This window comes from Ylistrum balloti, unplaced genomic scaffold, assembly GCF_031769215.1.
Source record: "Ylistrum balloti isolate Yb309-2 unplaced genomic scaffold, AGI_CSIRO_Ybal_v1 Utg369828, whole genome shotgun sequence".
Lineage (NCBI taxonomy): Eukaryota > Metazoa > Mollusca > Bivalvia > Pectinida > Pectinidae > Ylistrum > Ylistrum balloti.
In genome coordinates, this window is record NW_026781992.1 from 47,532 (window position 1) to 70,911 (window position 23,380).

The window sequence follows — 23,380 nt, forward strand, 5'->3', positions numbered from 1 at the left end:
TCCTGTCACACTGTACACCACTTCTGAACAGATATCCTCTCACACTGTACACTCTCTTCTGTACAGATATCCTGTCACACTGTACACTTTCCACTGTACAGATATCCTCTCACACTGTACACTCTCTTCTGTACAGATATCCTGTCACACTGTACACTCTACACTGTACAGATATCCTGTCACACTGTACACTCTCCACTGTACAGATATCCTGTCACACTGTACACTCTACATGGAACAGATATCCTGTCACACTGTACACTCTCCACTGTACAGATATCCTGTCACACTGTACACTCTACATGGTACAGATATCATCTCACACTGTACACTCCCACTGTACAGATATCCTGTTACACTGTACACTCTACATGGTACAGATATCCTGTCACACTGTACACTCTACACTATACAGATATCCTGTCACACTGTACACTCTACACTATACAGATATCCTGTCACACTGTACACTCTCCATTGTACAGATATCAACTCAAATTGTACATTCTACAACCTCTACAAGTGTAAACAAATTTCTTTTTTACATTTGGATATCCCTCTATAATCTTGCTTGGTTATCTCTTGCATGGTTATCTCCAGTAAAATGTTTTTTACATTTGGATATCCCTCTAGAATCTTGCTTGGTTATCTCCAGTAAAATGTTTTTTACATTTGGATATCCCTCTAGAATCTTGCTTGGTTATCTCCAGTAAAATGTTTTTTACATTTGGATATCCCTCTATAATCTTGCTTGGTTATCTCCAGTAAAATGTTTTTTACATTTGGATATCCCTCTAGAATCTTGCTTGGTTATCTCCAGTAAAATGTTTTTTACATTTGGATATCCCTCTAGAATCTTGCTTGGTTATCTCCAGTAAAATGTTTTTTACATTTGGATATCCCTCTAGAATCTTGCTTAGTTATCTCTTGCATGGTTATCTCCAGTAAAATATTTTTTTACATTTGGATATCCCTCTAGAATCTTGTCTGTATGCCTACCTGGTCGTGTTCCCTGGACTGTCATGAACATGTGACCTATATGGGCTGAGTAATCGACAGCCAAGCCGACTGACAAGGTCAACAGGATACTACTGGCTGTATCTATGGTAACACCCCAGAAATGCAGTGTGCCTGCTACATCTACCTATAAGATATGTAACACAAACAAGGATGATTTTCTAAAATCATCGTGATAATAAAAGTATTCTATATTTACCTTCTTGTAGACCCTACTATTCTAAATTATCTCTCCAAACATTTTTGTATCATAAAATAATTGTCTATTTACCTGTTAGTATTTGCTAAATTCCATTGTTGACAAACTTTATTGAATAGCGAACAACAAAATTTCTTCTCAATGTCAACATCTAAATTACAATTTACTATAGTTACTGATAAAATTTAGCACTTTTTGTGAAAGTTTGACAAAATTTCACACTGTTTAATCTTGATAAAATGAGTAACTGTCATGTGACTTTTGTATAAATGTAAAATGTCACAATTTTTGACCTCTGACCTGTTGTTGAATCCATATAATACATGACATTTCAACTCTGATTCAAATAACCTTCAAGTCTTTATATCCTTCATCATTTATGTAACTCATGACTTTGTAGTTATGTGAAGTTGACCTTTGACCTTTTTCACCTGCACTATGACCCTTACCAATGTGAAGATGACACATGTGAAGACAATGAGACTGGTTCGAAAGTTTGCTATCAGCAGAAGTGTTACAGTAAACACACAGATGACTGCCAGCAGTAAATTCCTGTACAACTCCCGCTGTAGAATCTGGCAACAAAACATGCATCAAAAGACAACAATTAGAATTCCAAATTCTTGATCACATGAATTTAAGCACTCTTCTGTCATGTAAGTTTAGTCCAGTTTGATTGGATCTCAATCTCATTTAGAAATCTTATTTAGATTTTTTTTTCTCGTCATAACCTTCAGTACCATTGTTATGCTGACGGCACACAAATCTACACGGTTATCAGACCTCAGGACAACTGGGACATAATAGTAGCAAGTCTTGAAGCCTGTCTAAATGACATCAGTGCTTGGATGAACTCAAATATGCTCAAGCTCAATCAGGAAAAGACAGAACTGATCGTCTTTTCCCACAAGTAGCAACACACTAAAGGTCTCCAGTTAAAGGTCGGTGCCCAAACTATTGAGGCCGTCCAAGCTGTGAGAAACCTTGGTGTACACTTTGATAGCTCTCTGAACATGGAGAAACAGATAAACTCAATTGCCAATTCCTGTTATCACCAAATCAGAAACATTGGGGGTATCCGTCAGTTCATCACCACAGATGAATGCAAGACATTGGAACATTCTCTTGTTACTTCTAGGTTAGACTATGGTAACGCGTTACTTGTTGGTGTATCTGATACACTAATGAGCCGCCTGCAGAGGGTCCAGAACACCGCAGCACACCTAGTTACCCGTACTTGAAAGATGGACCACATTACACCAGTCCTTTACTTATTGCATTGGCTGCCCGTGCGATTCCGGTCACAGTACAAGATTTTGATGTATACATACAAGGCAATAAATGGAACAGCTCCTGAATATTTGCAGGAACTTGTCACCATTTATCAGCCGTCACAATCACGACGATCGAAGACAGAATCATTGTTGTTCGTTCCAAACTCTCAAACTGTGACTTATGGTAACCGGTGCTTTGGAAAGGTAGCAGCCACTTTGTGGAACAGCTTACCATCTGCTACTAGAAAGTCAAAATCCCTGGCCAAATTCAAGAGGGATATTAAAACCCACCTGTTTACGTCTGCATTTTAGACTCTCACGCAGACATCCTGTATATACATACTATCACCACTACTTACTTGGTTTGGTTACTGTGTTATATATGTTGATTACTGTGTTATACATGTTCTATAAATTATGTAGTAAGATTATTATGTAATTGTGAAGCGCATTAGAGTATTTTTTTCAAAATAGATAGTGCATTATATAAATGTTGTCTATTATTATTATTATTAAAATTCGTTCAGAATATGACTGAGTGTATATAACCAAGCTAACTTTATCATAGTCCAGAAAACAACAGAAACCAATGTCCACCAGTAAAACAAGTGTTTAAAGGATTTTAAATCAATATGACAACAATAGATAAACATTGTGTAACTATCAATATTGAAAACATAAAATAAAAAAAACGGGCCTTAACGCTCATCTGACTATAAAGACTATATATAAAAGAGGCAAAATAGGCCTGAAATAAATTGCTCAATTACTCTACAGCTTACATAGAAGATATTGTTGGTTCATAAAATCATTTTTATATACTTTATACATGCTACTACATAAATGCCATTACTCTGAACCTATTGAAAAAGAAATTTGAAGATCTCAGCTCACCTCACCAAAGAGATCTTAAATATAGGTCAAGGTCAATTATTTGAACAAATCCGTAGCCCTCTATTTATATTAAAGAACCTATATCAACAGCCTGGACCTCTTTGTTATTGAGTAAAAAGTCATTTAAAGACACATTTGACCCCTGTGATCTTTAAAAAAGAGAGGAGGTCAATCGCATAATGGAAATTGTTAACCCTTCATCCCAGCATACAACAGGCCTTTTTTCAAAGATCTAAGCCTTTTGGTGATTGGTTATTATTGTTTAAAGATTTTGAAATATTTGACACCTATGAATGTAAAAAATGGTTAAGGTCAATAATATCAACAAACTTGTTAGCCTTTCATCCCGGCATGCTACAGGCTGATTATTAGCACTCTTAGCCTTTTAGTCATTGAGAAGAAGTTGTTTAAAGATTTTTACACATTTGTTCCCTGTGACCTTGAAAAACCAGCTAGCCTTCATCCAAGTACTATACAGGCCCAATATCAGCACCCTGGGTCTTTTGGTTATTGTTAAGAAGTAGTTTAAAAAACTTATTTGACCCCAGCGACCATGGAAGTATGTCAAGGTTATTCATTTGAACAAAGTTGGTAGCCCTTTATCCAATCATGCTACATGTCCTATATCAGCACACTTGGCGTTTTGGTTATGGAGAAGTCATTTGAATAAAAAGTTTACACAGGGCGGACGGTGGACAGGGCAATATGACAAACAAAATATGATGGCTATAGTTCATCCTGACTTTTCGTGTTAGATGACCTTACAAACTTGTTAGCTCTTTATCTCATCAAGCTACAAACCCAATATCAACACCCTAGGCTTTTTGGTTATCTACAAGTGGTTTAAAGATTTCAACATATTTGACCCCTGTGACCTTGAAAATAAGTAAAGATCATTCATATTTTCCAAAACTTGTTACTCCGTCATCCCAGCATACTACTGGACCAATACCCTGACCCTAGGTATTGTGAAGAAGTTGTTTATAGATTTCAACATATTTGACCTTTGTGACCTTGAAAGTAAATCAAGGTCATTCATTTGAACATACTAAGTAGCCCTTCACCCCAGCATACTACAGGCCAAACACCCTGGGCCTTTTGGTTATTGAGAAAAAGTAAAAAACGTAAATTGTTTACGATGCACGACAAAGGTGATCGCAATAGGTTACTTAAGACTTCTCAGGTGACCTAAAAACAAACAGAATTTCTGAAAGACAGAAGATGTTGTAATTCAAATCTGTATCAACACCCCAAAACAACTAAATCACAATCACCATGGTTACCTTATTGGTTTCATATGTAAGGTAGACGTCAGTGTAAGCAAAGCAGCCACCTCCAGGAAGACCTGAGTTATCTATCACATGTCGAAGACTCTCCATGGCGATAATCTCAGACTTGGAGTCAGGTTGATAGGTGTGTCGTAGTGTGAAATATGTCCCCTGAAACAGCCATGCTAGTTAAAATCTACCTCTGGAGAGTGAAAACAAATACAAGACAATGCAATACAATACAATACAAATACAATACAATATACTATAATATAATACAATACAATACAACACAATACAATACAACACAACACAACACAATACAACACAATACAATACACTATAATACAATACAATATACTATAATACAATGCAATACAATATACTATAATACAATACAATACAATATACTATAATACAATACAATATACTATAATACAATACAATATACTATAATACAATACAATATACTATAATACAATACAATACAATATACTATAATACAATACAATATACTATAATATAATACAATATACTATAATACAATACAATATACTATAACACAATACAATATACTACAATATAATACAATACAATACAATATACTATAATACAATACAATATACTATAACACAATACAATATACTACAATATAATACAATACAATACAATACAACACAACACAACACAATACAACACAATACAATACACTATAATACAATACAATATACTATAATACAATACAATATACTATAACACAATACAATATACTATAACACAATACAATATACTATAATACAATACAATACACTATAATACAATACAATATACTATAATACAATACAATACACTATAATACAATACAATACAATATACTATAATACAATACAATAAAGTGATTTTGTTGTTGATGATGTCAAGTTTAGACGGTTCAGTGATAATTAAGTTATTTTAAATTCAACTGTCGACCTCAACATCGGAGTTGAAAATGGAAGGAAGATAATACTTATTTTGAATGGAAGCCAGTTCAATGATATAATAATACCTAACTTAGGGAACTGTCTAGTCAATTTGATATAGCCAGTTTCCATCTTAATGACCATCAACTAGCAGGCTTGTCACAAACAATCCAAAACAACGTAAGTAAATTGTCTTGCTCAAGGTCACAATCATGCCAGTACAGATACGATCTCTGCTAACCAAGAAACACAAACCACCCTGAGGTTGGGACAATTGAATCACCTTGGATATTCCCCTGAGGTTGGGATCATTGAATCACCTTGGATATTCCCCTGAGGTTGGGATCATTGAATCACCTTGAACTTTCCCCTGAGGTTGGGATCACTGAACCACACATCTTTGACTTTCCCCACAGGTTGGGATCATGGAACCACACCTTGGACTTTCTCCTGATGTTGGGATCATTGAACCACACACCTTGGATTTTCCCCAGAGGTTGGGATCATTGAATCACCTTGGACTTTCCCCTGAGGTTGGGATCACTGAACCACACACCTTGGACTTTCCCTTGAGGTTGGGATCACTGAACCACACACCTTGGACTTTCCCTTGAGGTTGGGATCACTGAACCACACCTTGGACTTTCCCCTGATGTTGGGATCATTGAACCACACACCTTGGATTTTCCCCAGAGGTTGGTATCATTGAACCATACACCTTGGACTTTCCACGAGGTTGGGATCATTGAACCACACACCTTGGATTTTCCCCTGAGGTTGGGATCATTGAACCACACACCTTGGACTTTCCCGAGGTTGGGATCATTGAACCACACCTTAGACTTTCCATTGAGGTTGGGTTCACTGAACCACACACCTTGGACTTTCCCTTGAGGTTGGGATCACTGAACCACACACCTTGGACTTTCCCCTGACGTTGGGATCACTGAACCACACATCTTTGACTTTCCCCACCGGTTGGGATCATGGAACCACACCTTGGACTTTCTCCTGATGTTGGGATCATTGAACCACACACCTTGGATTTTCCCCAGAGGTTGGGATCATTGAATCACCTTGGACTTTCCCCTGATGTTGGGATCATTGAACCACACACATTGGATTTTCCCCAGAGGTTGGGATCATTGAATCACCTTGGACTTTCCCCTGAGGTTGGGATCATTGAACCACACACCTTGGATTTTCCCCTGAGGTTGGTATCATTGAACCACACACCTTGGACTTTCCACGATGTTGGGATCATTGAACCACACCTTGGACTTTCCCCTGAGGTTGGGATCATTGAACCACACACCTTGGATTTTCCCCAGAGGTTGGTATCATTGAACCATACACCTTGGACTTTCCACGAGGTTGGGATCATTGAACCACACACCTTGGATTTTCCCCAGAGGTTGGTATCATTGAACCACACACCTTGGACTTTCCCCTGAGGTTGGGATCATTGAACCACACCTTAGACTTTCCATTGAGGTTGGGATCACTGAACCACACACCTTGGACTTTCCCCTGACGTTGGGATCACTGAACCACACACCTTGGACTTTCCCCTGAGGTTGGGTTCACTGAACCACACACCTTGGACTTTCCCTTAAGGTTGGGATCACTGAACCACACACCTTGGACTTTCCCCTGAGGTTGGGATCATTGAACCACACACCTTGGACTTTCCCCTGAGGTTGGGATCATTGAACCACACACCTTGGACTTTCCCCTGAGGTTGGGATCACTGAACCACACACCTTGGACTTTCCTGAGGTTGGGTTCACTGAACCACACACCTTGGACTTTCCCTTGAGGTTGGGATCACTGAACCACACACATTGGACTTTCCCCTGAGGTTGGGATCATTGAACCACACCTTGGACTTTCCCCTGAGGTTGGGATCACTGAACTACACACCTTGGATTTTCCCCTGAGGTTGGGATCACTGAACCACACACCTTGGACTTTCCCCTGAGGTTGGGATCACTGAACCACACACCTTGGACTTTCCCCTGAGGTTGGGATCACTGAACCACACCTTGGACTTTCCCCTGAGGTTGGGATCACTGAACTACACACCTTGGACTTTCCCCTGAGGTTGGGATCACTGAACCACACACCTTGGACTTTCCCCTGAGGTTGGGATCACTGAACCACACACCTTGGACTTTCCCCTGAGGTTGGGATCATTGAACCACACACCTTGGACTTTCCCCTGAGGTTGGGATCACTGAACCACACACCTTGGACTTTCCCCTGAGGTTGGGATCACTGAACCACACACCTTGGACTTTCCCCTGAGGTTGGGATCATTGAACCACACCTTGGACTTTCCCCTGAGGTTGGGATCACTGAACCACACACCTTGGACTTTCCCCTGAGGTTGGGATCATTGAACCACACCTTGGACTTTCCCCTGAGGTTGGGATCATTGAACCACACCTTGGACTTTCCCCTGAGGTTGGGATCACTGAACCACACACCTTGGACTTTCCCCTGAGGTTGGGATCACTGAACCACACACCTTGGACTTTCCCCTGACGTTGGGATCACTGAACCACACACCTTGGACTTTCCCCTGAGGTTGGGTTCACTGAACCACACACCTTGGATTTTCCCCTGACGTTGGGATCAGTGAACCACACACCTTGGACTTTCCCCTGAGGTTGGGTTCATGGAACCACACACCTTGGACTTTCCCCTGACGTTGGGATCATTGAACCACACCTTGGACTTTCCCCTGAGGTTGGGATCACTGAACCACACACCTTGGACTTTCCCCTGAGGTTGGGATCACTGAACCACACACCTTGGACTTTCCCCTGAGGTTGGGATCATTGAACCACACCTTGGACTTTCCCCTGAGGTTGGGATCACTGAACCAAACACCTTGGACTTTCCCCTGAGGTTGGGATCATTGAACCACACCTTGGACTTTCCCCTGAGGTTGGGATCATTGAACCATACCTTGGACTTTCCCCTGAGGTTGGGATCACTGAACCACACACCTTGGACTTTCCCCTGAGGTTGGGATCACTGAACCACACACCTTGGACTTTCCCCTGACGTTGGGATCACTGAACCACACACCTTGGACTTTCCCCTGAGGTTGGGTTCACTGAACCACACACCTTGGATTTTCCCCTGACGTTGGGATCACTGAACCACACACCTTGGACTTTCCCCTGAGGTTGGGTTCACGGAACCACACACCTTGGACTTTCCCCTGACGTTGGGATCACTGAACCACACACCTTGGACTTTCCCCTGAGGTTGGGTTCACTGAACCACACACCTTGGACTTTCCCTTGAGGTTGGGATCACTGAACCACACACCTTGGACTTTCCCCTGAGGTTGGGATCATTGAACCACACCTTGGACTTTCCCCTGAGGTTGGGATCACTGAACCACACACCTTGGATTTTCCCCTGAGGTTGGGATCACTGAACCACACACCTTGGACTTTCCCTTGAGGTTGGGATCACTGAACCACACACCTTGGACTTTCCCTTGAGGTTGGGATCACTGAACCACACACCTTGGACTTTCCCGTGAGGTTGGGATCACTGAACCACACACCTTGGACTTTCCCCTGACGTTGGGATCACTGAACCACACACCTTGGACTTTCCCCTGAGGTTGGGTTCACTGAACCACACACCTTGGACTTTCCCTTGAGGTTGGGATCACTGAACCACACACCTTGGACTTTCCCCTGAGGTTGGGATCACTGAACCACACACCTTGGACTTTCCCCTGAGGTTGGGATCACTGAACCACACACCTTGGATTTTTTTTCAAATAAACAAGTTTGAAATATAAGTGAAATGTTGAAAAGGAAAACACTTGACATTACTTAAGAATTTAAAACTTCAGCAAACTTAAGATACCTACTATGATGATTGGGTTGCCGGTTGATGAAGCATTTTCAAACTTGATGAAATGTCGGAAGGCCTGGCCCTGAGATGTCTGGTAGATAAACTGATGAAGCAGCAATGCAAACCAGGCTTTGGAGTATGGATACTTTATATCTGAAGACAAAACAATCTATTCTGACCTAAAATATAAAATTCTCTTTCATGATCATGTTAAAACCACAATTTTTTTTTTCTTTTCCCTTCCTACCACCATCTTTTATCACACACAATCCTATTTTAAACAGGTGAAATTACTGCCATGACGGTAATGAATACAAAGGTTAAAGGGTAAGTATCTTTCAAGTGGCATGAAAAAGAAATTGTTAGACATTGATGACAGTAAGCCAGTCAATACATGCATACTATCAAAACTGTTATCCTATCTTAATGATTCTTCCAGCTGGAAATAACTGTTTCGATAAAAAAAATTATCAAAAAATTATAGTTAATTTTACCCCTTCCGAACAAGGACATATGAGATCCTGAGGTAATGAAATTCACAATTTCAGATAAGCACCTTCAGACACTTCCATACATGAAGAGCATTGGATTCTGGGACGAAAAATAAAAACACTTAATTAGGACCATCCCAGGTTTATTTCAGGTAAGTATCAGTTCAATCCCACGGGGAGAACTTAAGAAGTTTAAAATGAGTATTGTTCAGAGAAACCAAGTAATTATGTTACAAAATGTCCGCCATAGCTGCATGTAATGAGAAAGAAAATTACTTTTTTAGCTTCCCTTCCTACACATTCCCACCAATTTTTCTGCTCAATGACACTAGTGCAACTTGACAAGAAGTCTAAAATGTGTTTTTTATAATAATGGCCATATTGGATTTCTGACCAACCCAAAATATAATAACACTCAGTCAACACCATCCCAGGATCATTCCATGTGAGTTGCAGCTAATCTCACTTGTGGAACTTGAGGAAGAAGTTTTAGATATATTTCAGGGAAACCATGATTATATAGTCATGTTATAAAATGGCTGCCTTGGCTACTTTACTGAACTTTACTGAACCTGAAAAATAACATGTTGCCACGTTCCCATTCCCACCCATTTTCAGCTTAATGGCACCAGTGGAACTTGAGAATAAGTCTTACATGTGTTTTTCATACTGAATGTCAGACCAACCCCAAATTTAACAACAGGATCATCTCTGGATCATTTCAGACAAGTTTCAGCTCATGACGACCGATGAAACACGATGACTACAAGTCATCCAGACCGTTCAGCTACCAACTGAATAAAATGTTATTTGTTGGCCTCTGTGTTCATCAAACTGAAGATTAAATAAAGTAATGTAGCCCTCTATAAGGTCTCTCCGAACATTACCTCCGTACATGGTGTGGGCCACAGAAGGGTCATCTTTAATGGTGTCAAACCATTTGTTGAAGGCAGAGAACCAGAACACCACAGAACCATTGACGATATATGGATCCTGTACAATATCATGGTACATCTTCTCCATCAAATCTCGGCTCTTGTGATACTCAAAGTCTTCTACAAATAAAACCTAGATATCATAGTTCATCTTCTCCATCAAATCTCTTGTGATACTCAGTCTTCTACAAATAAAACATAGATATCATGGTCCATCTTCTCCATCAAATCTCGGCTCTTGTGATACTCAAAGTCTTCTACAAATAAAACCTAGATATCATAGTTCATCTTCTCCATCAAATCTCTTGTGATACTCAGTCTTCTACAAATAAAACATAGATATCATGGTACATCTTCTCCATCAAATCTCTTGTGATACTCAAAGTCTTCTACAAATAAAACATAGATATCATGGTACATCTTCTCCATCAAATCTCTTGTGATACTCAGTCTTCTACAAATAAAACATAGATATCATGGTACATCTTCTCCATCAAATCTCTTGTGATACTCAAAGTCTTCTACAAATCAATCTCTACAGTGTTCAATATCATGAAGATTAGTCCTTAAAGAATCTCTACATCATTCATTGTAATGCAATAAAACTGAATTACATATTTCATGTTTAAAGTTTGAACATTTCCCAACATCTAAGAACTTACTGCAGTACACAGCGGTGTCCACTCCATCAGAAGGAAAATACTTTTCCCTAGCTATGGCATATTTATGGGCATAGGAATCTGAAGGGATGTACATCGTCAGACTGAAATCCTGTCGCAGCTGGTAGAAACCCCAAACGTTGACTCCAAGTAATGTGAACGTGACGAGTAATACAAGAGTCTGGAATAAGATTTATATATAAATATAGAAGTGAAATGACCTGATGTTACCCAGCACAGCGATATCTCTCAAATCACTATTTCGTGAACAGCAGAGGCAGGGTCTCCTCGAAGTAGCTGATGACTACCTCAGTGAACAACATACAGGAGGCCCATTGCATGCTGTACATGGTAATTAGGGTGAAGTTTCATGTCCAAGGACACAACCATATCAGCACAGGTCAGTCTGTCTCCGAGCTTCATGAGTTGTACAAGAACACAACCATGTCAGCACAGGTCGGTCTGTCTCCGAGCTTCATGAGAAGTACAAGGACACAACCATATCAGCACAGGTCGGTCTGTCTCCGAGCTTCATGAGTTGTACAAGAACACAACCATGTCAGCACAGGTCGGTCTGTCTCCGAGCTTCATGAGAAGTACAAGAACACAACCATGTCAGCACAGGTCGGTCTGTCTCCGAGCTTCATGAGTTGTACAAGAACACAACCATGTCAGCACAGGTCGGTCTGTCTCCGAGCTTCATGAGAAGTACAAGAACACAACCATGTCAGCACAGGTTGGTCTGTCGAGCTTCATGAGAAGTACAAGAAAACAACCATGTCAGCACAGGTCGGTCTGTCTCCGAGCTTCATGAGTTGTACAAGAACACAACCATGTCAGCACAGGTCGGTCTGTCTCCGAGCTTCATGAGAAGTACAAGAACACAACCATGTCAGCACAGGTCGGTCTGTCTCCGAGCTTCATGAGAAGTACAAGAACACAACCATGTCAGCACAGGTTGGTCTGTCTCAAAGCTTCATGAGAAGTACAAGAACACAACCATGTCAGCACAGGTCGGTCTGTCTCCGAGCTTCATGAGAAGTACAAGAACACAACCATGTCAGCACAGGTTGGTCTGTCTCAAAGCTTCATGAGAAGTACAAGAACACAACCATGTCAGCACAGGTCGGTCTGTCTCCGAACTTCATGAGTTGTACAAGAACACAACCATGTCAGCACAGGTCGGTCTGTCTTCGAGCTTCATGAGAAGTACAAGAACACAACCATGTCAGCACAGGTTGGTCTGTCTCAAAGCTTCATGAGTTGTACAAGAATACAACCATGTCAGCACAGGTCGGTCTGTCTTCGAGCTTCATGAGAAGTACAAGAACACAACCATGTCCTTTTTAAAGGAAAGTCATAAAAAGAGAAAATCATGGTCCCACTTCAACAGTTTCACTTTAACATCCAATATGGAACTTTTAAATTACAGAAGACACTACCTTATTTGTTCTCTGATTTTGAGATACATAATAGCTATCCTGAAGTGTTTGTCCTTAAATGACCAGATCTGTTGACAGGACATTAAACAATATAGAACCAAAACCACATCCTTAATTGGTTTGAACGTGAACTATGCAAACAGCATAATTAATGCCTGTCTCTCTTTAGTTACATCAAAAATACCCAATACAGAGTGAAGAGCACAATAGGGTTCTGAGTTTTCAAAGTTGGTGATTGTTACTTGGAATTGTTTTGAAGTCAAGTTCTTAAAAACAACTGAATGAATAACCTTGTTGATCTGTTTCTGTGATAATATGATAAAATCTAAATGACAACATAACTGAAGTAGAACAGAATACCTGTTTGATTGGGAAGAAAATCTTTAAAACTTTTTCGTGTTTTATTCAAGGAAAAATGAGATGTATACACCAGAGAAGATAGACTATAAAAATAGTTTCATAAAAATGATGACTTACTTTGACAGGAAATTTCATGAGATTTGGTCCGATATATTTTTCGAAGGCTGTGGTCATTATGTCCCTCTGGCTGAAGGAATTTGGAGTATAGTTTTTGTGTACATAACAAGGAATACAGCCATCACGTGTTGCCTCAACTTTCTGTTGGTCTAAGGTGAGACAAGCCACAAAGAAGGTTGCCTGGAGACCGTACAACGCAAGTATTCCCAAGGCTGCATAGATACAGAAACCACTGAGACCCGGAATCACCTGTAAAATTTAAACAGATGACTGAAACTTCCATTAAATAATGACGTTGAACCTTGAATATTATGTATAAAAAGGCTGATCAGGGTTGAGAAACAGGGGAAAAATGGAAGGTCTAAAATGTCTGAAAACAGTATAAAGAAACCGTAAACATACTGTTGATGCTCCAATAGCGAAAGCCACTACGTCTGTGATCGACGTTACGGTGATGGACACACCAGCATGCTTGAGCGACAGTGCCATGCGGTCCACCAGGGGGAGCTTCATTTCCTTCTGTGACAAATTCTTCCAGGCCTCCACAATAACGAACATGTCATCCACACCAATACCTGTTCAAAGATGCTATAAGGTTAGTACAAAATCTGTTATCATTGACGACAAGATTAGTACAACATCTGTTATCATTGACGACATGATTAGTACAACATCTGTTATCACTGACGACACCATTAGTACAACATCTATCATCATTGACAACACGATTAGTACAACATCTGTTATCTTTGATGACACGATTAGTACAACATCTGTTATCATTGACGACACGATTAGTACAACATCTGTTATCTTTGACGACACGATTAGTACAACATCTATCATCATTGACGACACCATTAGTACAACATCTATCATCATTGACAACACGATTAGTACAACATCTGTTATCTTTGATGACACGATTAGTACAACATCTGTTATCATTGACGACACGATTAGTACAACATCTGTTATCTTTGACGACACGATTAGTACAACATCTATCATCATTGACGACACCATTAGTACAACATCTATCATCATTGATGACACAATTAGTACAAGATCTATTATCATTGACGACACGATTAGTACAACATCTGTTATCTTTGACGACACGATTAGTACAACATCTATCATCATTGACGACACCATTAGTACAACATCTGTTATCATTGACGACATGATTAGTACAACATCTGTTATCACTGACGACACCATTAGTACAACATCTATCATCATTGACAACACGATTAGTACAACATCTGTTATCATTGACGACACGATTAGTACAACATCTGTTATCATTGATGACACAATTAGTACAACATCTATTATCATTGACGACACGATTAGTACAACATCTATCATCATTGACGATACGATTAGTACAATATCTGTTATCTTTGACGACACCATTAGTACAAGATCTGTTATCATTGACGACACAATAAGTACAACATCTGTTATCATTGACGACACGATTAGTACAACATCTGTTATCATTGACGACACGATTAGTACAACATCTATTATCATTGACGACACGATTAGTACATCTATTATCACTGACGACACGATTAGTACAACATCTTTAATCATTGACGACACGATTAGTACAACATCTGTTATCACTGACAACACGATTAGTACAAAATCTATTATCATTGACGACACGATTAGTACATCTATTATCACTGACGGCACAATTTATACAATATCTATTATCATTGACATGTGACCTTGGGAGTCAAATGGCTCCACTGTAAAACACTCAACTGTCACCCTGACAACAAGGCATTGATTTCTTGACATCATCAGGTATCACTTGCCCACAAGTTAGGACCATCAATGTGTACTTACCCAGGAGGAGGAAGGGTTCTAGGGTGAAGTTAGGACATCAATGTGTACTTACCCAGGAGGAGGAAGGGTTCTAGGGTGAAGTTAGGACATCAATGCGTACTTACCCAGGAGGAGGAAGGGTCCTAGGGTGAAGTTAGGACCATCAATGTGTACTTACCAAGGAGGAGGAAGGGTCCTGGGTGAAGTTAGGACAACAATATGTACTTACCCAGGAGGAGGAAGGGTCCTAGGGTGAAGTTAGGACAACAATATGTACTTACCCAGGAGGAGGAAGGGTCCTAGGGTGAAGTTAGGACATCAATGTGTACTTACCCAGAAGGAGGAAGGGCATTAGGGCATGGACAGGACCGTACAGGATACCACAGGAGATGGCCAGACCATAAGCGAACCCGATGGCGAGTCCCACGCTGAGCAGCCCAGCAATCGACAAGTAGAACTAAAATCAAATAAAGGAATCCAATGACTGTGGAGATAGACATAGTATAGACATCAACACAGGTTCCACAGGTACTTTATTACAGCAAATACAGGTAGGTCAAGGACATATTCACTTGACCAAACTTTATTATCCTTCAACCAAGCATTCCTTTGATTAAATAGTATGGCATTCTGTGTTATTCAGAAGATGGCTTTTTGAAAAAAATCTTAGATCATTGACAAATGTGACCTTGACATTGGGTTTAGATTATTTAAACATGGAAGTTCTATACAACACCAGGTCAAATACCATGACCCTGAGCCGTTTGATTAGTCAGAAGATAACATTAGAGCATTTAAACACATATGAACCTTGCAACCTTTGCCAAGGTTATTTACATCCACAGAAGTTATTTCATCCTAGCAAACTTCCAACCATACATCAAAATCCTGGGACTTTTGATTATTTATCAAAAGTTGTTTTAAGATTTTAACATATCTGACTCCTGTGACCTAGAAAATGAATAGTTTTCCAATACTCAAACTTAAGAACTATTCTTCAAGTATGGTACTGACCTATTGAAAAGTTATTGAAAGATTTTATCACACTTGACCAATGACCTTGTAAGTGGGTCAAGGTCATTCATTTGAACAAACATGACTGTCTTTTATCACAGCCATGACTTTACATACATACACAGCAATATAAAATCACACATGGCTTAAATTTCAAGATTTAAAGAAACTGAAGTAGTGGAAGTATCGGGAACAAACATTTCTGTTAAGTACAATCAATTGTTGATATAGAATTTTGATCATATGTAGTACATATAATCAATGAAGCTTATGCTGTTTTACATAATGATAAATACAAAGGAGAGATGTGAAAATCAGCTTTAAAGTTATCTATAATCCTTCTTTATCTGGATTACACATCTAGCAACGTCCTTAACTAACATGCTCAGTTATTAAACTAAATATCATCTACAACTTACAATCATTTGATTCTGGCAAGCTTTGCTTAATAATGGCATGACAAAATATTTACCAATAGAATACATTCTAGTTAAAATTTTACTCTGATCTTTGACCTGGTGAATAAATGAAATACAGATAGTCATTAATTTTATATGAAATTAAATATCATTGGTGACAAGTCTTCCTTCAACTCCATGACATCTAAGTTACTGTGTCCTTTGGGTTCATCTGATGTTCATATGTACTGGTATATACAATCTCATGTTAAATGAAACACATACACAACACATCTTGTCAGCTGAAGAAAAACAAAAAGGTTCCTAGAGCTCTGTGATGTACAATGAACACAGATTTATTTTGTCTCTAAAAGGCACTTAGATCCATGTCTGTATATGTATCTACACAAAGTTCACCAAGATCAGATGGACAAAATTATTTTGTTGCAAAAAAAAAAACATTGTTGTTAAACAAATAAAATTGTGTACTGTAAAGTATGTGATGAAATCAAAGATAATTTAATTGTTTTATGCAAAGAGGATTTGATAAAAAAAATCTAATTTTGTACTCTAAAGTATGTGATAAAAGCAAAGTTATTCAGTGTGTTATGTCAAGGATTTGATTAAACAAAAACTTGTTATTTAATAGTGTTCTGTTAGAGATGTGATGAAAACACAGGCTATTTAATGGCATTATTTCAAGGATTTGATATAGAAAAATAAATTATGTACTCTAAAGGATGTGATGAAAACACAGGCTATTTAATGGTTTTATCTCACCTTCTGATGGACGAGATTAAATCTGCCCAGAGTGAGGATGAGGTAGACCTGGGGGTGGGGAGGAGTGACTCACCTTCTGATGGACGAGATTAAATCTTTCCAGGGTGAGGATGAGGTAGACCTGGGGGTGGGGAGGGATGTCTCACCTTCTGATGAACGAGATTAAATCTGCCCAGGGTGATGATGAGGTAGACCTCAGGTGTGGGAGACAACACTCACCTTCTGCTGGACGAGATTAAATCTGCCCAGGGTGAGGATGAGGTAGACCTCAGGTGTGGGAGACAAGACTCACCTTCTGATGGACGAAATTAAATCTTCCCAGAGTGAGGATGAGGTAGACCTCAGGTGTGGGAGACAAGACTCACCTTCTGATGGACGAAATTAAATCTGCCCAGGGTGAGGATGAGGTAGACCTCAGGTGTGGGAGACAAGACTCACCTTCTGATAGACAAGATTATATCTGCCCAGAGTGAGGATGAGGTAGACCTGGGGGTGGGGAGGGATGACTCACCTTCTGATGAAAAAGATTAAATCTGCCCAGGGTGAGGATGAGGTAGACCTGAGGTGTGGGAGACAAGACTCACCTTCTGATGAACGAAATTAAATCTGTCCAGGGTGAGGATGAGGTAGACCTGGGGGTGGGGGGGGATGACTCACCTTCTGATGAACAAGATTATATCTGCCCAAGGTGAGGATATAGTAGACCTGGGGGTGGGGAGGGATGACTCACCTTCTGATGAACGAGATTAAATCTGCCCAGGGTGAGGATGAGGTAGACCTGAGGTGTGGGAGACAAGACTCACCTTCTGATGGACGAGATTAAATCTGCCCAGGGTGAGGATGAGGTAGACCTCAGGTGTGGGAGACAAGACTCACCTTCTGATGGACGAAATTAAATCTGCCCAGGGTGAGGATGAGGTAGACCTGAGGTGTGGGAGACAAGACTCACCTTCTGATGGACGAAATTAAATCTGCCCAGGGTGAGGATGAGGTAGACCTGAGGTGTGGGAGACAAAACTCACCTTCTGATAGACAAGATTATATCTGCCCAGGGTGAGGATGAGGTAGACCTGGGGGTGGGGAGGGATGACTCACCTTCTGATGAACGAGATTAAATCTGCCCAGGGTGAGGATGAGGTAGACCTCAGGTGTGGGAGACAAGACTCACCTTCTGATGGACGAAATTAAATCTGCCCAGGGTGAGGATGAGGTAGACCTCAGGTGTGGGAGACAAGACTCACCTTCTGATGGACGAAATTAAATCTGCCCAGGGTGAGGATGAGGTAGACCTCAGGTGTGGGAGACAAGACTCACCTTCTGATAGACAAGATTATATCTGCCCAGGGTGAGGATGAGGTAGACCTGGGGGTGGGGAGGGATGACTCACCTTCTGATGAACGAGATTAAATCTGCCCAGGGTGAGGATGAGGTAGACCTGAGGTGTGGGAGACAAGACTCACCTTCTGATGGACGAGATTAAATCTGCCCAAGGTGAGGATGAGGTAGACCTGGGGGTGGGGAGGGATGACTCACCTTCTGATGAACGAGATTAAATCTGCCTAGGGTGAGGATGAGGTAGACCTGAGGTGTGGGAGACAAGACTCACCTTCTGATGGACCAGATTAAATCTGCCCAGGGTGAGGATGAGGTAGACCTGGGGGTGGGGAGGGATGACTCACCTTCTGATGAATGAGATTAAATCTGCCCAGGGTGAGGATGAGGTAGACCTGAGGTGTGGGAGACAAGACTCACCTTCTGATGGACGAGATTAAATCTGCCCAGGGTGAGGATGAGGTAGACCATCACCAGTGAGAATCCTGTTGACAATAGGTTTACATCAGCATTCACTGCTCCATAACCCTCATCATCGAAACTGAAATGACAAATCATTTAATCATATATTGTATACTTTTTTTCATAACTCATGTTAATTGTATTGTTATGTAGAGACAATCTAGAGTATCTGCCCTTGTAAATATCCTTAAGCCTTTCGGAAAATATCTTTAATGATTTTCCAAACACTGAGGAAAACCAGAGATCCATAAGGCTGACATGATTTGCCCTTTATAGATTGAATGAGCATTTTGCCACAAGAAAGGGGAAAGAAAGTCTGATCAACACATTAATGTCATTTACAGACTGTCAGTTGTGTAACGTTGCCAACTTTATCTCACAACTTTTCTTACAGTATCGTGACCCCTATTGTTGAGGTTTGATATATTGAAAACAGATCATGGAAGGCTGTTCTACGAAGTGGTAACCATTACTGTTGTCCAAAGTTTGTTGATATAACAGACAACTGAATGCAATTTATCAAGATCATCAGTGAATCATTTAATTTAAGTTTGTAAATGAATTATACACAGATAATGGTTTATTTCATTGGTGTAGTAAAAAATATGTAGAATACCAAATATTGGCTTGTCTACACACATATATAGGGCCTGATGTTACATATGGTTTACTAACCAATCTTTCCATCAGTGTCTGTAATGTTAAATATAAATATAAAGAAGGCCCTTGCTTGCTGACCAAATTTATACAGTTCTACGTCATTTCTTCTTGTAAGTAACGCAAAGCCATTCATATCATAGACAATAACTTTGACAAAAATTTGACCCATTACCGATGACCCAACAATCCTAGGATGCAAAAGGCTATTGCAAACTTCCGTTACCACTTCAAAGTAACTGCAAAAGTCCAGAAGATATTGTGATTCATATTAAAAGGTGTAATATAAGTAATTAAATCCACGAGAATGTTATTTTGATTTTCCTCTGTATATGATTGCAGGTTCTAGGCTGGCAGTTCTAGATGATCTGTTTCAGTCACAAACATGTTGAACAATCTTTGTTATTCTGTTATCTAATGTGTAATGTTACTTTACCAACAGTGTCATAACATTTTTAGTATACATAGACCTCTCTTGTTCTGTGATAGAAAAGAGAGCAGAGGCCACACAGGAGAGAGGCTAGTTTCCACTGGCGGGACGCTTGCTTACTCTGGCTTTTGAACGAGCAAGAACATCTCAGCTTGTTAACTATGATATGGTAAAGGATGGTTATTGTATAAAGCATACCTGCATATTGTACATAAATATAAAGATGAAGAATAAAACACTTCCAACAAGAACTGGACATCTTCATGATCAACTTTACGACATCTTCATCATCAACTCTACGACATCTTCTTCTTCAACTCTACGACCTCTTCATTATCAACCCAACGACATCTCTATCACCAACCCTACAACATCTTCATCTGCAACTCTATGACCTCTTCTTCAACTCTACGACCTCTTCATTATCAACCCAACGACATCTACATCTTCAACTCTACGACATCTTCATCTTCAACTCTGCGACCTCTTCTTCTTCAACCCTACGACATCTTCATCACCAACCCTACAACATCTTCATCTGCAACTCTACGACCTCTTCTTCTTCAACTCTATGACCTCTTCATCTTCAACCTTACGACATCTCCATCATCAACCCTACAACATCATCATCTTCAACTCTACGACTTCTTCATCATCAACTCTACAACTTCTTCATCTGCAACTCTACGACTTCTTCATCATCAACTCAATGACATCTTCTTCATCAACTCTACAACATCTTCGTCTTCAACTCTACGACTTCTTCATCATCAACTCTACAACTTCTTCATCATCAACTCTACGACATCTTCATCTTCAACGCTGCCACCTCTTCTTCTTCAACCCTACGACATCTTCATCACCAACCCTACAACATCTTCATCTGCAACTCTACGACCTCTTCTTCTTCAACTCTATGACCTCTTCATCTTCAACCTTACGACATCTCCATCATCAACCCTACAACATCATCATCTTCAACTCTACGACTTCTTCATCATCAACTCTACAACTTCTTCATCATCAACTCTACGACTTCTTCATCATCAACTCAATGACATCTTCTTCATCAACTCTACAACATCTTCGTCTTCAACTCTACGACTTCTTCATCATCAACTCTACAACTTCTTCATCATCAACTCTACGACATCTTCATCTTCAACTCTGCGACCTCTTCTTCTTCAACCCTACGACATCTTCATCACCAACCCTACAACATCTTCATCTGCAACTCTACGATCTCTTCTTCTTCAACTCTATGACCTCTTCATCATCAACTCTACGACATCTCCATCATCAACCCTACAACATCTTCATCTGCAACTCTACGACATCTTCTTCAACTCTATGACCTCTTCATCATCAACTCTACGACATCTACATCTTCAACTCTACGACATCTTCATCTTCAAACCTCTTCTCTTCAACCCTGACATCTTCATCACCAACCCTACAACATCTTCATCTGCAACTCTACGACCTCTTCTTCTTCAACTCTATGACCTCTTCATCTTCAACCTTACGACATCTCCATCATCAACCCTACAACATCATCATCTTCAACTCTACGACTTCTTCATCATCAACTCTACAACTTCTTCATCATCAACTCTACGACTTCTTCATCATCAACCCTACAACATCTTCATCTGCAACTCTACGACATCTTCTTCAACTCTACGGCCTCTTCATTATCAACCCAACGACATCTCTATCACCAACCCTACAACATCTTCATCTGCAACTCTATGACCTCTTCTTCTTCAACTCTATGACATCTTCATCTTCAACTCTAGGATATCTTCATTTTCAACTCTATAATTTCAACACATTAACATTACAACAAGTTTTCATCAAAACGTAAGGGGCAGGTACTGGCAAAAAAAAATCAGTACAGGCTCTACTCCAACAGTCCAGTAAGTGATCTAACTTACTCGAGCTTTCATGGTAATGACCCTTCCTGTGATCCATCGACACCACATATGCCCATGCACCCATCTGTGAGCACCCACCTGATCACAGGATAGCATAAATATGACGTCTTTCTAGATTTCCAGATTATAAGCCGCAACCTTTCTCTTTGTGAGCTGGGCGTGCAGCTTATACTGATGTGGCTTATATGTGGACGAAAACGAAAAATTGGCAGAATTTTCATCTTACATGTAAACGAATAAAAGAATAGGCAGAATGAAAAGAAAGTACTTAGTTTTATTTACAAATATCTGCCCGTGTTTGTTAATGAAACAGACCGCATTAAACCATCACTTGTAATCACATACAGAATGATCTGAAGTTTACAATAAAAAGAACATTGTTGTGGATTTAATCAATCCTACCTTGTAATATAAATCAAACTAACATCTTCTTGACTTTTGCAGCTTCTTCACAGCAATTACAAGAAGGCGTGGCAGAAGTTTACAATAACCTATTGCACCCTGGGATTGACAGGTCATTGGGTGATAAGTCAAATTCTAGACCACCATGCTGATTTATAATATGAATGACTTTGTGTAAATTACAAGAAATAATACTTGACTATAAGTATTTTGTCAGAATGCCCTTCGATAGAAAGATTGTTGGGTAGACCGTATGTAACGCCAGGCCCTATATTTGTGAGTAGACAATCTTTGAAGGCTCCCAAACCAAATAAGTTTGATATTTGCTATTTTATGTATTTTTAACATACATCAAAAGAATCATTAGATTATTTGTTCAAAATTCATTTACAAACTTTATCAAATGTTTGACTGACATCTTCTGTCAATTTATTTTGTAGTCCACTCCTTCTAAACTCTACCAAAGTTTCCTTTTTTGTGTCAGACATTCAAGCATCACTATGTCTGGTAAAAATTTCTTGGCCTCGGTCCAATTGTGTGATCGGTCAGCCTTATCTGTGCTAACGCGCCTAATTTTAAATTTTGATTGAACATTAATCCCTGCATTTGGTTTAAACAATATT

At 39.8% G+C, this 23,380-nt stretch overlaps 1 protein-coding gene across 1 annotated transcript in view; it reads right to left on the reverse strand.

The window, feature by feature from the left end:
- LOC132545110 (patched domain-containing protein 3-like) overlaps positions 1–23,380 on the reverse strand; it is a 74,363-nt gene that overhangs the window by 20,444 nt on the left and 30,539 nt on the right. The window contains exons 7-16 of the mRNA XM_060208778.1: positions 19,290–19,410; positions 15,679–15,802; positions 13,903–14,075; positions 13,501–13,749; positions 11,585–11,762; positions 10,875–11,042; positions 9,513–9,649; positions 4,668–4,823; positions 1,666–1,791; positions 1,000–1,144 (exon numbers count right to left, since the gene is read on the reverse strand). Coding sequence (XP_060064761.1) covers positions 1,000–1,144; positions 1,666–1,791; positions 4,668–4,823; positions 9,513–9,649; positions 10,875–11,042; positions 11,585–11,762; positions 13,501–13,749; positions 13,903–14,075; positions 15,679–15,802; positions 19,290–19,410 — 1,577 coding nt within the window. The remainder of the gene's footprint in view (positions 1–999; positions 1,145–1,665; positions 1,792–4,667; positions 4,824–9,512; positions 9,650–10,874; positions 11,043–11,584; positions 11,763–13,500; positions 13,750–13,902; positions 14,076–15,678; positions 15,803–19,289; positions 19,411–23,380) is intronic.